This window comes from Xiphophorus hellerii, chromosome 15 (genome assembly GCF_003331165.1).
Source record: "Xiphophorus hellerii strain 12219 chromosome 15, Xiphophorus_hellerii-4.1, whole genome shotgun sequence".
Lineage (NCBI taxonomy): Eukaryota > Metazoa > Chordata > Actinopteri > Cyprinodontiformes > Poeciliidae > Xiphophorus > Xiphophorus hellerii.
This window is the reverse complement of record NC_045686.1, coordinates 11419811-11434502: the sequence shown is the minus strand read 5'-3', so window position 1 is coordinate 11434502 and position 14692 is coordinate 11419811. Positions and strand designations below refer to the sequence as shown.

General features: G+C 36.9%; 1 protein-coding gene and 1 non-coding gene across 2 annotated transcripts; both read right to left on the bottom strand.

Moving 5' to 3' along the window:
- Positions 1–1918: 1918 nt before the first annotated feature.
- trnal-uaa (transfer RNA leucine (anticodon UAA)) lies at positions 1919–2001 on the bottom strand. Its single transcript has one exon. It is a non-coding gene; the product is annotated as a tRNA-Leu (tRNA).
- A 4083-nt stretch (positions 2002–6084) lies between these two features.
- Positions 6085–8932, bottom strand: LOC116734638 (syntaxin-11-like). The gene is made up of 2 exons (XM_032586130.1): positions 8730–8932; positions 6085–7771 (listed from the first exon to the last, which is right to left on the bottom strand). The coding sequence occupies exon 2, from the start codon at positions 7673–7675 to the stop codon at positions 6779–6781; it is 897 nt and encodes a 298-aa protein (XP_032442021.1). The 5' UTR covers positions 7676–7771; positions 8730–8932; the 3' UTR covers positions 6085–6778.
- Between the last annotated feature and the right edge of the window lie 5760 nt (positions 8933–14692).

Sequence of the window (14692 nt, the reverse complement as noted above, 5' to 3'; positions counted from 1 at the left end):
CCTTGCCTGTAAAAGTTTTCCTGACTGGGAGATGGAAACATGGCGCGGTGACCGTCACGTGACGTAACACCACCCAAACCGGCGACACCCACCAGAAATCCCCCTTTATTAGAAAAAACACTATTTAAACTAAAAGTCATATGTGAATACGGAACCGGTTCATTCAACAAATGCATAACTAAATAATAAATAAATAAATAATTGTATACAATTATGGGGGTTTTTTTTTAGAAAAATTTAAAACAAAAACAATTTTAATTTTGTACACTGAATAAATACATATTTTAGTTATTTGCAAAATACAAAATTAATATGATATATATATATACGTCCAGAAAACAAATCAACTGAAAACAATTTCTCCTAAATTATTGTATTATTTTTAATGTAGAGTGTGACTTTTTAAAGCTGAGTACATGAAGTTTTCCTTGACACAGAAACCTAAAAAAGTAGAAATAGGGTGCAAAAAAAAAAAGTCCTTCAAAATTGTGGCTCCTGAAAAGATTACCAGCATTCCACCACTGTTTGCTTATTTCTTTGTTTGGGCCTACAGCTCATAACAAGTCCTGGAAATGCTGGATATCCATGTTATCCAACCATAAGGTAGATAACAGGCGGATAATTACACATAAAAGGTTTAGCACATTTTTTCACCAAATAACTTATTGTAATTATTGATCATTTTAAAAGAATGTTTTGAATGCATTCATAACACTTACTACAAATACTATTAAAATGTAATTCACCAGCTTTATTCAAAATTATATTTAATTTAAATTTAGGAGTCAAACAAAACATCTGGACAGCAAACAATAAACTAGGAAATAAGAGCATTTTCCTAGACATTTATACAATTGCAAAACATAATGTTTTAAAGACATAACCTCATTACTAGTCCATTGGAAAACCTGTGGACCAAATAATAAAGTGTGGAAGAAATTTATGAGCAGTGATGTTGATTCTTCTCCCTCCCTCTTTAGTTGTCATGGCTCCTTTGTGGTTGCTCCATCACTCAGCTCAAAGCAGAAGCTCATTCACAAATAAGCACACTTGTGAACCTCCAAAACCTGTCAAGTGACAACATATTTTCTCAGCAAGGAACGCAAAGACACACAAGTGTGAACGCCCACTGACGAGTTTGAAGACATATTCCCAAATAATCTAATAATATTTAGATGTGATGTTTGTGGTCACTATGTGATATTAGTCCATAAACCCCTCTTTGTATGAATGACTCATGAGCTAGGGTGAGTGTTGTGCAGCAGCTATTTGTAAGTAAAACCTTCCTGTTGTTCATCCATCACTATTTCCCAAATTTGCCCCGCCACTGCCAGTCTAATTACAGGGGTATGCATATGAGTGTAGGCTTCCAGCAGGTCCAGCCCTCAACCACAACAAGGTCTTAGAGCGCCCTCTTCTGTCTAAATGGCGCACCACCTAAAACATATGGATTCCAAAGAATAAGTAGGTTAATACTTTGAAAACACAACAGGCACAAAAAGGGGGTGAAAGGACATCCATGCATATTATATTGGAGGTATAATTTAAAATAATAAAGACGTTAGTTTACTATCATGTTGCATTCCATCAAACTCACAAATGTTGTAATATAATAATAAAAATCATAAAAAGTATATGATTTCCGTTTTCTGTTGATTTAGACCATTACCTACTAAATGGTAATGGTCTAAACAATAAAACAATTACTTTTAAATTTTCATACGGGTATTTGTTTAATAAGACAAAAGAAAGACTTATAATTCATTTAAAAAAAAAGAGGCGCCTTTTCCCTTTCTCCTTCTGCTGTCCCCCCGCGTTCAATGTTATCCATGTTGTCGTTGAAATATGCGTGAGAAATGCGTTTGCTTCTAAAGAAAGCCAAACGGAATTTTTATTGAATCGTCAACAAAATGCATGCTACCAGGAGTGGGGTTCGAACCCACGCGGACATATGTCCATTGGATCTTAAGTCCAACGCCTTAACCACTCGGCCATCCTGGTACGTTCACATTGATCCCGAAACGATGCTTTCATAAAAGAAAAACTGTCAGCGTTTTCAACGCATTTTTTTTCTCGATTATTTACTTTGTGGTTTGTGTTTTTATATTATCAACGTACACATAATGCATCACGACAATGCATCTATTTCGCCGGGTACTAGCAGCTAGCAGAAAGCTAATCTGAGTGTTATGCAGTCAGTACCTACAACGAAAACACCTACGTCGGTAGGCTATCTCGTTCATTACAATAGTGGGATACAATGAAATGCTTCAAAATTCTAAATAATTTCGTCATGTCCAAATAATACACGCATTGCTGGTAATTGTTGACATTCTACGAAAAAACGCTGCTAATGACGTTAGCATGGGGTTAACTGAAAGCAAAAGTTTCAACCCGGTACTTTGACGAGCGAACACCAGTCATAACTTTGCGTCGTTTAATATAAACAGTGTACTATTTTTAATTAAAAACCACGTAAAATCGCAAAGCAAACAAGACGGAGGCGCAAAATTGAGTTTGAGATTCACGAAAGTTACAAGTTAATATTCTCACTCTCGAAGATTCTAGACTGGTTTGCCTATTCCAGCCTTCTGTGCTCGCACTCTATTAAAAATGACGGTGCACATCAAGTTTTGAAGTGTGAAAAAAACCCAACTTTGACCACTCCTACCCACACGTTGTCGGTCATTTCGTCCACTCTGTTCCGTAAAGAAAATAGCTCGTACTCTTCACCCCTGTATATCTAAATGATTTTTTTTTATGAATAATTAAAAAAGAAGCTAAGCTACAATTAGAAACTAGAAAATTCCTGAAGAAATTTAACCGGGGCCTGCCAAAGTGTGCCTTTCGCAAGTCAGTCACTGCTCTCCTTATGCATTGCTATGGGCAGGCCCCAATCATGTAATTTGGACATTCTAAAGCAGTGGTTCTTAACCGAACCCATCAGTTTCATATGCGCATTCACCGAACCCTTCTATAGTGATAAATAATAATTATTATTTTTTTTCCAAATTCAAGTAACAGCAAGTTACAGTGTTACTTTATTCTGGCCCCCAAAAATATTTTGGCCCCATAAAAGAATTTCAGCCCCCCAAATATTTTTTTTTTTACTATTTTACTAATTTAAAAATAAATTTGGATTTTTTTCAAAGAATGACAAATTTTTTAATAACTTCATTTTTTTTTTTTTTAATTTAGTTTGTTTTTTGTCATTTTGAATCCACAAAATACTTTTTGGGGGCCAGAATAAAGTATTGCACAAATTACATACCTGTAAATCAGTGTGACTTCTGATGTTTTTGGGAGACCAGTTCAGAGAGGCGTGGCTTCACCTTGGCAAGTGCATCTTCAGAGCCAAGTCTGTTCATTTTCTTCTTTTTTTTGCTCGACATATTTAGTATGGATTAAAATATTAAGAAAGAAACCACGCGACGTACAACCACGACAGCCGCTGATACTTCGCGCACTAAATTCCCCGCAGCACTGATTGGCCGAGCAATGTAACACGATCCTCTGCAGCCAGTGATGGCCAAGCGGGAGCTGCGTGTCATCATGACTTTACACAAGTGTGTCTTTACTTCCGCGGCAGAGGCTCCGCCGAACCTCTGAGACCGACTCATCGAACACCTGGGGTTCGATCGAACCCAGGTTAAGAACCACTGTTCTAAAGAGTAGTACTACAGATCAGGCACATAGAGTGACCTGTACAGGGATCAGATTTCAATGCATAGGCCTAATGAAAAAAGTGAATAAAGTAGTAAAACAGATTCATTTTTAAACAGAACACAAATAATTAAACCAATTATAATTCCTAAATATTCTTGAAATAGCCATAGACCATGTAAAATTTGACGAAGAGTCAACTGGGAGGCATAGAAGTTCCTTCAATAAAGCCTGAACAAAAGAAAATTTGCATATGAGAAGCTACTGCCTATAATTAGCAAGGCAAAGTTTCTAGAAGAAGATTCTAAACGTACCTTTTATATTGTCTTCATCGCTTGCATGCTACTTTCAGATCAGCCACTACTTTTACAAAAGACATCACACAAGGAGTTATACAAGCCTTCAATTCTAGAAAAGCTTAGCCGGCCTCTGCTTCTAAAGACATCACACACGTGTATTACATATGCCTCCGGTTCTTGAAAACCTGAGGGACACACCTGCTGTCCTGACATCAGCTTCCTGGCAAATGTAGTTAGTGAATCACTCTTGGAGAATGTCATGTTAGTTGCTTTACACTACATTGTGTAAAGCAACTAAACAAGCCACTGACAAAACATGTTTACAGCTGAACATTGTGACACTGCTTAATATAATTTCAAGAAATTTAAATTAGGTTTTTGTAATTGATCACAAGGGAGCATGAGTGTTTAAGGACAATCAATGAAAAACGCAATTAGTACTTTGTTGTTCCTCTACTTTTTAAAAAAATATATATTGTTTTTTGAAGACAGCTTCAGTTCTGTGAGGCATTGATTTCATTAAGAAAAACATTATTACTGGCTGATGATCAGCTTTGCAGGGAGGATAATTTCTTACGGTTGGTTTGAAATGCAGACTACTTCCTCGCTATGTCATTGGGTTAATCTTACTTTCCCATAGAAACAATCTAATGCTTTTTGCTTCAGTACCAGGACTGATTATCATCCTCAAAAAATGCTTCATCATCAAAACTGATTGGGTTGATAGAATGTGGAAGCACCTAAAAGTGCTGGTGCACTTATTGCAAGGCAATGAGTGATTTCTTTCCCGGTCCGTGACCTGATATGCAGCTCCATGCCATTAGTGATTGTGAAAATGTGCTTGTTTTATTCATGGAGTCTTTAACTACATGCTGAAGGTATTGGACAAATGTAACTGCATTATCTCATTGACAAATGCAGACTTCATTGCTGAAAACTACTTTTACTCAATCATCTAAAGTTCCTAACTGCTCCCGTTTAGCTCTTTTCAGCTATAACAGCATGTATCTATCGCTTCAGGATTCTTATGTATGATTTTTGTGGTCCAACATAAACACTGAAAGTTTCCTTTAAAGAAAGGAAAATCAATGGGTTCAATTTGACAAGATGCTTTATTTTAGTTTAGATTTAAAGTATATAGAAAGACATCATTAACATGAGTTTATTCATCCTGTTTCATTTCTTGCCAACTTGTTAATTTATTAAATGTTTTAAGCCCTATTCTTTTGCTTAGATTCAAAATTAGAGGATGTAATAGACTTAAATATATATATTTATAACTTGAAAAACAAAGTATCTCCTAAGCTCATATTATAAAAACCCTAACCATGTCCATCTTAGAATTGCACATGGACACTGGGAAGTCTGAAATTCCCTTTCCTCTCCGTATCCCTCATATTGCCTTGTGCTAAATAGTTATTGTTTCCTTTGATTTTATTTGCATTCTGCTCTGCTCCCTATGGATTTTTTGTATGCTTTTTGTTGCTCATGTTTTTCATTAAATACCTTTTTTATCATTTGCTCCACTTCTCCACTGTTCTGCATTTGGATCCATAATCAACCAACAACACACGACAGAATTAGCTCCTCCGCATTGCATCAAGTGAAGAAAATATTTCAAATGTAAAGGACTGACTTACTTTGGATATCTCTGGCCTATATCTAAAGTGAACCAGTCTCCTGAACCTTCAGCTCTGAACTTCCCCTTACACAGCTCAGTGGACAGGGATTCTCTGCTTAACATCTCCTTGACCCAGCCCAAAAGAAGTCCCTTCAGGGAGACACAAGATGTTTTCCTGAGGTACAGGAAAGGGTATCATTTGGCACATTTTGATATCCACCTAAATATTTATCACATTATAAAGAACATCAGGATAATAGCAATCTCAGACATGATGGGATAAAAAAATATTTTAGCTAAAAGTAATGTCATGATAAAATTCTTCTGCAAGGTCTTTGTTAGATAGTGTTATGCATGAATAACATTCAGATTTCTAGGGACTTCTAAAGCTACTTGAACTGGTTAGGTAGCTTTGCTACATTAATACTCTATACAAGAAACCACATTATGAAAAAAGGGAGGAAAGATACAAAAAAGTAATAAAAAAATTTTGTTAAACAATGTGATTGCACCATAAACATTTATTTTCTGTTGCAGCCATAAAACGTCAAATCTGACCAATTACACATTAAAAGTTGCTTGTTGTTTATAATGAATAATGACTTAAAATTAACAATGCATAAAACATCTAAAATGAATCAAGGACAGCTGAATTGCACAAACTTGAGAGGCAGTCTTGTTTACACTTCTGTCAACATCTTTTAAACATATTTTTGCTTGTAAACAAGTAGGTTTACAAAGGCACTTCATTCTACCTAAGTTTTCCCAGTAAAGTTTGGGACCAGTAAAGTCTCAATGGCAATAACTACATCAACAATAATTTAAAACAATTTTCATCACACCCCATTCATAAAATAATGAATTGAGAACCACTTTCTACATAAACATATATATATATATATATATATATATATATATACAATCACTCTCAGGGTCATGGCAGCAATTGGGCATCCTAAGCAATTCACCAGTCCATTTCAGGAATTGAGATACTTGTTAATTTAATTTAGAAACAAGTTTTACATGAGTATATGTATTATATGTCAGTCTAAATGACTGTGCTAATTGCTCTACCTTCAGACCTACATTTAACTCCTTAAAGTTCTTGTCCTTCAACAACAGTGATATGTATTGCTTTGCAATAATAATTGGAATGTATTGAACAAAGATATTGCATTGTATGTGATTCTGGTCATTACTTGTAGCATGGGAAGCAACTGCAAAACATTTTCTTAAACGGGTTATTGTTGTCGTGCTTTTTAGCTAGTTTAAGCTTGACAATGGCGTCTTGTAGGCTTGCATCGGTTTTTTGAACATTCGTTTGGACATAGTCCATCATTGGGCCCTGCTCCTCCACCAGCAGGGCAATGTCCAGGAATATCTCATGGATTCCCTTGATTCGGTTCTCCAGATCTACGAGCTCTTGATGGCGCTTCTCAATCTGGAAGAGAGCCGATCGGGCCGTTTTGCCTTCGCTCACGACATTGTCAGTAAAGATGTTCCACTGGCCCTTCTCAATCATCTCCTCCACATCTTCGCCTGATACATCGCGCCCCACTATCTCCATCTGCCTCATGATCTGGGCTTTGCAGTTCTCTCGATGGGTCATCTCGGCCTCGTTATAGTCAAACATTGCGTCTCGAAAGCCATTGCTGAGGCAAGCATACTGGGTTCTGGCGATCCGTGTGATTGCAGAATTTTCACCATGCTCTTCTTCTAACTTGTGAGCTGTTCCATCCATTTTGTGCAGGCAATCTAGAATACCCTCAGCCCTCTTCTTTATGTCTGCTCCTATAGCATTGGAGTCTTTTTTAATTGTGCTCATGGTAGTGTTGCCCTGGAGCATGCGAGAGTTCTGCTCACGGAGCCTTTTAACCTCAAGTCGGATAAGCTGTATCTCTCTATGTATATCCTGGGATTGAGAAAAGACATTATTGAGAGCAGGGCTGTTGTCAAACACAACCGCCTGATGAGGCAGCTCGTCTTCCAGGTCGACGTTACTGAAGGAGTCAGAAAAGGTGGATTCTTGATAGTCCACCGACTCATCACTGCCGGTGGGCATTTCCTGCAGTTGGCTTAGTCTGTCCCTCATGTTTGCACTGGATTTCAGGGGAAGCCTTGATATTTCAGGAGGATTGTCCTTCTCTGGTTGTTTTCTCTCCTATGCACATTAATAGAGATGACTCACCTGGCATATGACAGAAACACAAACTTTAGATTTACAATTTAGCAAAGCCTTCTGTAATTCCAGAAACTGTAGAGGAAGATTCAGGTTTAACAGTAATGTAAAATCCAGTAATTTTACAATAATTATTTTTTAACTGGGTGTCTGAAAGTACTTTTTGTCTTTCTTCTTCCTTCAGAGTTAACCCCCCCCAACGCCCATTACTGGCTTAACAGGTTCTCCAAAGAACAGGCAAAGGCGTAACTAGTGACCAAACTAGTTCTCACAACTTGTGACGTATGACGTCTTTGTTTAAGTATTAGTTTTAATCTTGAAAACAAGTGTGGCATCAAATTATCTTTTAAATCAGATAAAATTCTTCTACATCACATCTAGTATTGTCTCTGCTTCCAACCGAGAAGACATAACTGCGATGTAAGCAATTTTTTCATTCAGAACAATCCTAGCAAAAAAATAAATAAATAAAAATAAAATCCAGCAGGATACCACATTTTAGTTTGTGGGTTCTGGCCTAATGAAGATGTTCAATTCATTTATATGTAAAAATAGGTATCAAAATAATTAATAATTGTGTTCATTTTATTTTAACAAAATTTGTTTAGGGGATTATCATGTTTTCTCTTTCAAGAAGGAGAATCTTCTTAACATAAATTTTAGCAGACCATCAGGCAATATATTTTCTGAAACTCCATGGTACAGAATTAATCAAAATCTGCATATTTTGTTAAAATAATTTGGGAATTCTAAATATTTTGTCCAAAAAATTAATCTAAGATACGTTTTATGTCCAAAATACATTTGTATGAATATGGCTATATTGATTAAGATCGAGAATGGACCGCAACGCACAATTACAACTTGTAATCTTTTCATCTCCATTCACAATTTCCTGAAAAAGGAGGTGAAAGAAGGCCCTCCTAATCTTATGCAGAGGTGACTTGATTAAAAGCAGGAGCCTTACCTGTTGCCTTAACTGTTGTGCGTGGAAATCAAATCTTGCCCTATGGTGTTGGCTGAGTGGAGCGCCTCAGCAGCATCTCTAGGTCTGGGGCCGAGCGCTCAGAGTGAGCAGGAAAAACAAAGCGCTAAACATGCGTAATGGAGCTCTTTGGAGCCCTAAAGCTGGAATTGTTCCGTCGTTTCTTTAGGGCGATGGATTGCGCCACGTCACGTACCAGAAAAGATGTGACTTGAAGAATGAGGTCCGGTCGGTTTAGTCTGAAGTGATTGTGTTCACGCAAGGTGTGAATGAGCTGTGAGAGCCATTAAAATGTATACGCCTCTGCCATATGTATAAACGTAAGTGAAACTTTTAAAAATGTCCTCCTTCAGCGTTTCAGATTTATGTGCAGTTTGTTACTTTTAATTTGTGGCATCCAGGAGTAGAAATAGATGAGAACCTGGACTGAAATAAGCGTCCGAAAAAGATTTTTCCAGCCACGCCCAAATTATTTTTAAAAGTGCTTTGTGTGTGGGCTTATGTCTGACAGTGAGACAAATTAAAACCAACAGACAGGTAGAACCAGCTTCTTTTACGTGCATGCTCAAAAAACAAATAGAAACACAGTGACTAAAAAAAAAAGTGAATTCGACTGTATGTGGATTTGTTCACACATTAAGTAGACTTTTAAAATCATAAACGAACATTCTGCAGTGTAAGAAAACAATGTATCAAAAATGCATTTCTTTAAATACGTTTTTTGCATTTAAATTGGGGACACAAAACATGTGAATACTATTACGTATTTCTGGAGTTATTTGTTGGGATCAAGGGCATGCACTGGAATGGTTCATTCCTATCTGTCAAATAGGAACTTTAATCATCTATATTGGTATTGTTGATTAATTGAATGTAGCCTTATGGTGTGACTCACGGCTCTGTCTTTAGTCTCCATTCTGTTTTCATTGTATTTTGGAATCAAAATAATTTTGCTGATGATTTGCAGATTTATTTGCCTTTTCAATTAAAAAGTTGAAAAGTCAAACTTTAATACAATTTGTACAGGATTGTCTCAGAGATACATTTGGGTTGAAGGTCTAGTTTCTCTATATTAAATAAAATGAAGCTGAAATTGTTGTGTGTTTGAGTTCCAGCACTCTTGGACAGGCATGACAGAACCACTGGTCATAAGTAATTTTTGGTGTCCAGCAGTCAGAAACATTGATTTTATTTCTAGCATCGGTTTCAAATGTTATGCTCAAATTCTATTGTTAAGGTTACTTTATAAGGTGAAAGCCTACTTTTCACAGTAGGGCATCAGGAAAACATTTTTTCTATCTCCTGGTTTTCCATAGAGACACTGAATGCAGGTGAGTTAATTGGGGGATTAATAACAGCTGTGGAAAAAAGTAAACAGGCAGCTTGAGGGAAGATGAACTAGACAAAAAGAAACTTCAAACCAAGGAAAAAAATATTACGGTAATATTGACAGAAGATAAATCCAAATTAAATCCAAATGCTCAAGAACAGAACACAAGATGAAAAAAGAGCAATAGCATTTCTTCTCTTATGACTTTCTGAAGAGCAAACACTTGTCTTCAAATTTAAGTTTTCTGTCTGGTTCATTTACTTGACCATAGCAACACATTTATTGACTTGTACCTGAGACCCATTATGATTAAGAGCAGAAAAGTCTTCAGAAAGAAAATATTTTTGACATCTTAAGAGATGCAACATTATCTAATCTAGTCATGGATAGTATAGCAAGTTTTCCACTTGTAGTTTTCCACTTGTAGTTGTTTAACAATATTTTATTCATACTAAAATATTATGCCAGTTTAACTATTCTCTATGCTTTTAAAAATATATTTTTAAACTAAAGAGTCATGTCTATGTGGCAGATTGATAGTTAAATACTAAACAATACTTGTCCAACTCTTAACGTCTGGAGTGTTTTTCAGACCTGGATAATGGTTTGGAGTTAAGTGACATGAGAAACAAAATCAGTTCCTTCCAAAATGGTTAGGAACTAGACAAAAAAATGAATGAAAAATGCACAAAGGTTTGAAGATAAAAATAAATTAAATTGCTCTATATGCAGGAGAATAACTTACCTAATAAGTTTCCAAGTTTAGTATGATTACAATTTAAACAAAATGTTGCCATTTATAATCTTGTTGGACTTTTATTTATAGTCTTTGTTGGCCAGAGGATTATTTTTGAAATATTTCAAATATTGCATTATGTATGTTGGAAAAATCAAGCCTAATCATTATTTTCCTTAGACTGGAGAGAAATCAATACCATGTGAAGCATTTAAACATCAATAACAGTGCAAAAGGTTATTGAGGTCTGAGATACACACCACTCAGTCATATGATCGTATCAGATGTTCTCCTGCAACAGTGGGGGATAAAGACTTTGACAATAAAGATGTTTATAAAAGAAAAATTTCTGCATGAATGCCTTTCGTGCACATCATTTTATTTGTTCATGTATTCATTTGTAGGACACATTTCCAAACTACTTTTGGAAATGTAGTTTCCAAAAAATGAAAAATGTGCTGGAGAAGCCAGCTCATTCAGCTCAGGATTGCAGCTGAGGTATGCTCAGCTGCAATCCCATGCAGTTGAGCATACCTCAGCTGAATGGGATTGCTGCTGAGCATACCTCAGCAGGTATGCTCAGCATACCTGCTGAGGTATGCAACACTATAAATCTCTTTATAGTGTTGTGTGCTGTAAACACACAACACTATAAAGAGATTATAAAAATCAGTGTATACCAATGAAAAAGGCAGAACCCAAATAATAATTTAAAGTCACAATTTTATACTCAGCAGAGCATAAAGTCTGTGTAAAGAATTGCATTTAAGAAGCTTCTTAACTTAATCCTGGGCAGACCATAGTGTGCCATGGCTTTGGGGCTACATCAACCAAAATAGTATCTGCCCTTCTTAGTTTTATCTGTAAAACCCTGTAATGTCAGTCTCTGAAGACCCTGACAGTCTAAATTGCATTATAAAATAGACTAAATCTACGTATGGATGAATGGAAACTCCAATTGCCATCCAACTCCAAATGTTTTCAATAGGACTTAGATTAGGTAAAATTTATGACAATTTAAGAGAAAGCTGCTCTGATGGGCTGAACAACAACGTTATCAGCGCACGGACAAGGACCCTTAGTTAAGTACAAAACCTGCTGCAAAATGTGCTCACATCAAGACAGGGCTTGACGTGCCTGCACAACCTGAAGCCCCATTACTCTGTTAAAATAAAAACTGAATTTCCAAGACTTCAGTTTCTTCTGCTCAGGACAGGTAATTTTTTATGGTCCACTACTTGATTTGTTTGTTCCACAAGCCTCACTGTCAATAAGTAGAAAATATCTGTCTTACTTGTGTCTTACACGTCCGCTTCATTCAGGGGATGTGACATGTAAATGAAATAAAAATGTAAACTTTAATTAGCTGATTAATCCCTGTTTGATTTCAAATGCAGTTTTCAGTCATTTGTCTTCTGTATTTTATTTAATATATATTTTGTTTCATGTTACTGTTTCCTTATTTTACATTTTGACGTTCTTCTTGGAGCCTGGTTATGATTCACCAGCACAAAATACATGCAATTTCTTACCAGATCTTAAGATTTTAATCACGAGTGCATGTGCTTCTAGCTCCCTGATTTAACTTTACCTGCACTGGAGTGTTTGCTGATTTTGTGATGCGTACATTATACCCTCGAATTTTCTAAATAACCCGAAAATGGCCTGTAAAATTCCATGTTATTGTAGAAAGCGACTGTTCCGAGCTTACCTGGAAACTCGGGGGTTTGTTTTAACATAATAAACATCTGAAAGCAGTGACTTTGAAGTAATAAAAATAGAAAAATTCAATTGTATGCAATTCGGAGAGAAACTATCACATTTCCAGTGAGTTGCGGTTGAGAGACTGCACGCTAATTACTTGGCATGGTTTAAACTTTAAGGTTTAAACTTTAAGGTTTAAACTTTATTCCTTTTCTTTCTGTGCAACCATGAAAGCTGTGATCCCGCCCGGCTCAGTTGTTACCTGGTACCAGGAGAAGTTGGTTCTGATGCACCATACATCTGAAATAAAGTTGCTTGTCGCAGCCTTTCGTTCCAAAAAAGCAAAAAATAAAAACTCCAATAAAGGCTGTGGGTGGTTTGGGATTTGTACGCACTTTGACTTGATTCATTTATTGTAAAAGTAGAAATAAAGGTCTTGTAACTTAGTTGAAATGAAAAATAATCTCAATTTAATGTTTGAAGGTGTAAACAAGTGTAAATAAGTGTTCAAGTGTTCAAGTGGTCAAAAAAATCATTCTACCAAACCTCCCGTCCACACCAGACATCCACCCAGCACCCAGCACCCGGTGTGTTCTTAATTACTTAAATTGGTGGGAGGGTCTAACAATTAACAACGTAAATTAAACAATTCCAAATATAAAAATTAATTACAAATTTTGATTCTAAATTAACTTAAATATATTCCAACTACCCAAAGAACAAAACAAAATTGGTAGAAATTATAAACTACAAACCTTAGCATAAATGGCCACAACAGTTGCTCCTAAAGTCATCAGTTGGACCTGTCTGGTTCTTCATCTGGTCTCTGGTTGTTCAGGCATGATGAAGAAGTTCCAATAGGTTCTGAGGTTCTGTTCCAGGTTTTATTCCAGATTCTGCTTTGGGTTCTGTTTCAGGTTCTGCTCCTAGTTTCATGATGTTTAACCTTTCGCCAGCTCCACTCAGACTGGTTCTAATGTGTTCTCCCTGCCAGAGGTTTTGACTGGTCCATGGACCGTTGAGACGTTCTTGCAGAGCTGACATCTGTCACCATGGTAACGGAGACACCATACTGCATAGATGTTCTGATCAATTCTGTGAAAAGCTGACCCAATCAGAAGGAGCCATGTTTGCAGGACTCTGGTGTCGCCAGCAGGGGTCGCTCCATGATGAGCAACGATTGGCCAATCGGATGATCGTCATTAAGAAGAGTTCAATTTCGTCAGAGTGCAGTTTGGATCACACATAGCCTGTAATATTTATAGAAATATTGTTTATTGATTTTAAAAAATATATAAATAATATATACATATAGATATATATATATATATATATATACTGTACACACACACACACACTGGGCTAGGGTCCTGTTGACTGTGATATGTGGCATAGGGATATTTTCCTTTTATTGGGTTGGGGTTCAGGGTTCAGACTGGACCCCGACCCCCAGAGCACGGTCAGTCCTGCTAGGAATCCCCTCAGCTGTCCTGCTGCTCATTCAGGCCCACCGGTACCAGCGTTCTGAGTCTGGAGATCCAGAGTCTCTCAGCACGCCGGACTCAACTGTGGACCTGGTGAGATTCTGCTGGAGAACAGAAGAACTCGGGTTGGTCCATCCACGATCTATGAAGTGGTGAATTAGGGGAACATGTTTGTTCTTCTGATTGATAATATTGGATCTGCTGGTGAAACGGGTCAGAATGGTTTCCCGTTTCACCAGCATATTCAATTGGGCAGGTGTTTTCATCCAATTAGGTAAACACAGGTTTTGATTTTAGGGTGTCCAGATTGTTCAGTTTTGTACTAAATTTGTTTTTAATCCAAATTAGTGGTTGGAAAGATTCTCCCTTACCTTTGACCCCGGTTCCTTTAATGGTTTAACCCAGGCATGGACCAAATAGTCTTATAGGTTTTTATTCCTGCTGTAGGCTGCAATAATTCTGTAATTTGGTAACAGTGAGTTGTTTGATTGGAACTTGATGTTGTGAATGAGCTGGCAGACAGACGATGAAAATGTGGTAAGAAGAGGACGAACAGGAGAGATCTCCGGTTATCTGGACTCAAGGAAAGAAGCTCTGCATCTCCTCAGGAAAGTCCTGGAGTTTCCCCTCAGAAGAACGGCCTTGAAGAGGACTCCATGAAATCTGCTGAGTAAATGCAGTGGAATCTGAG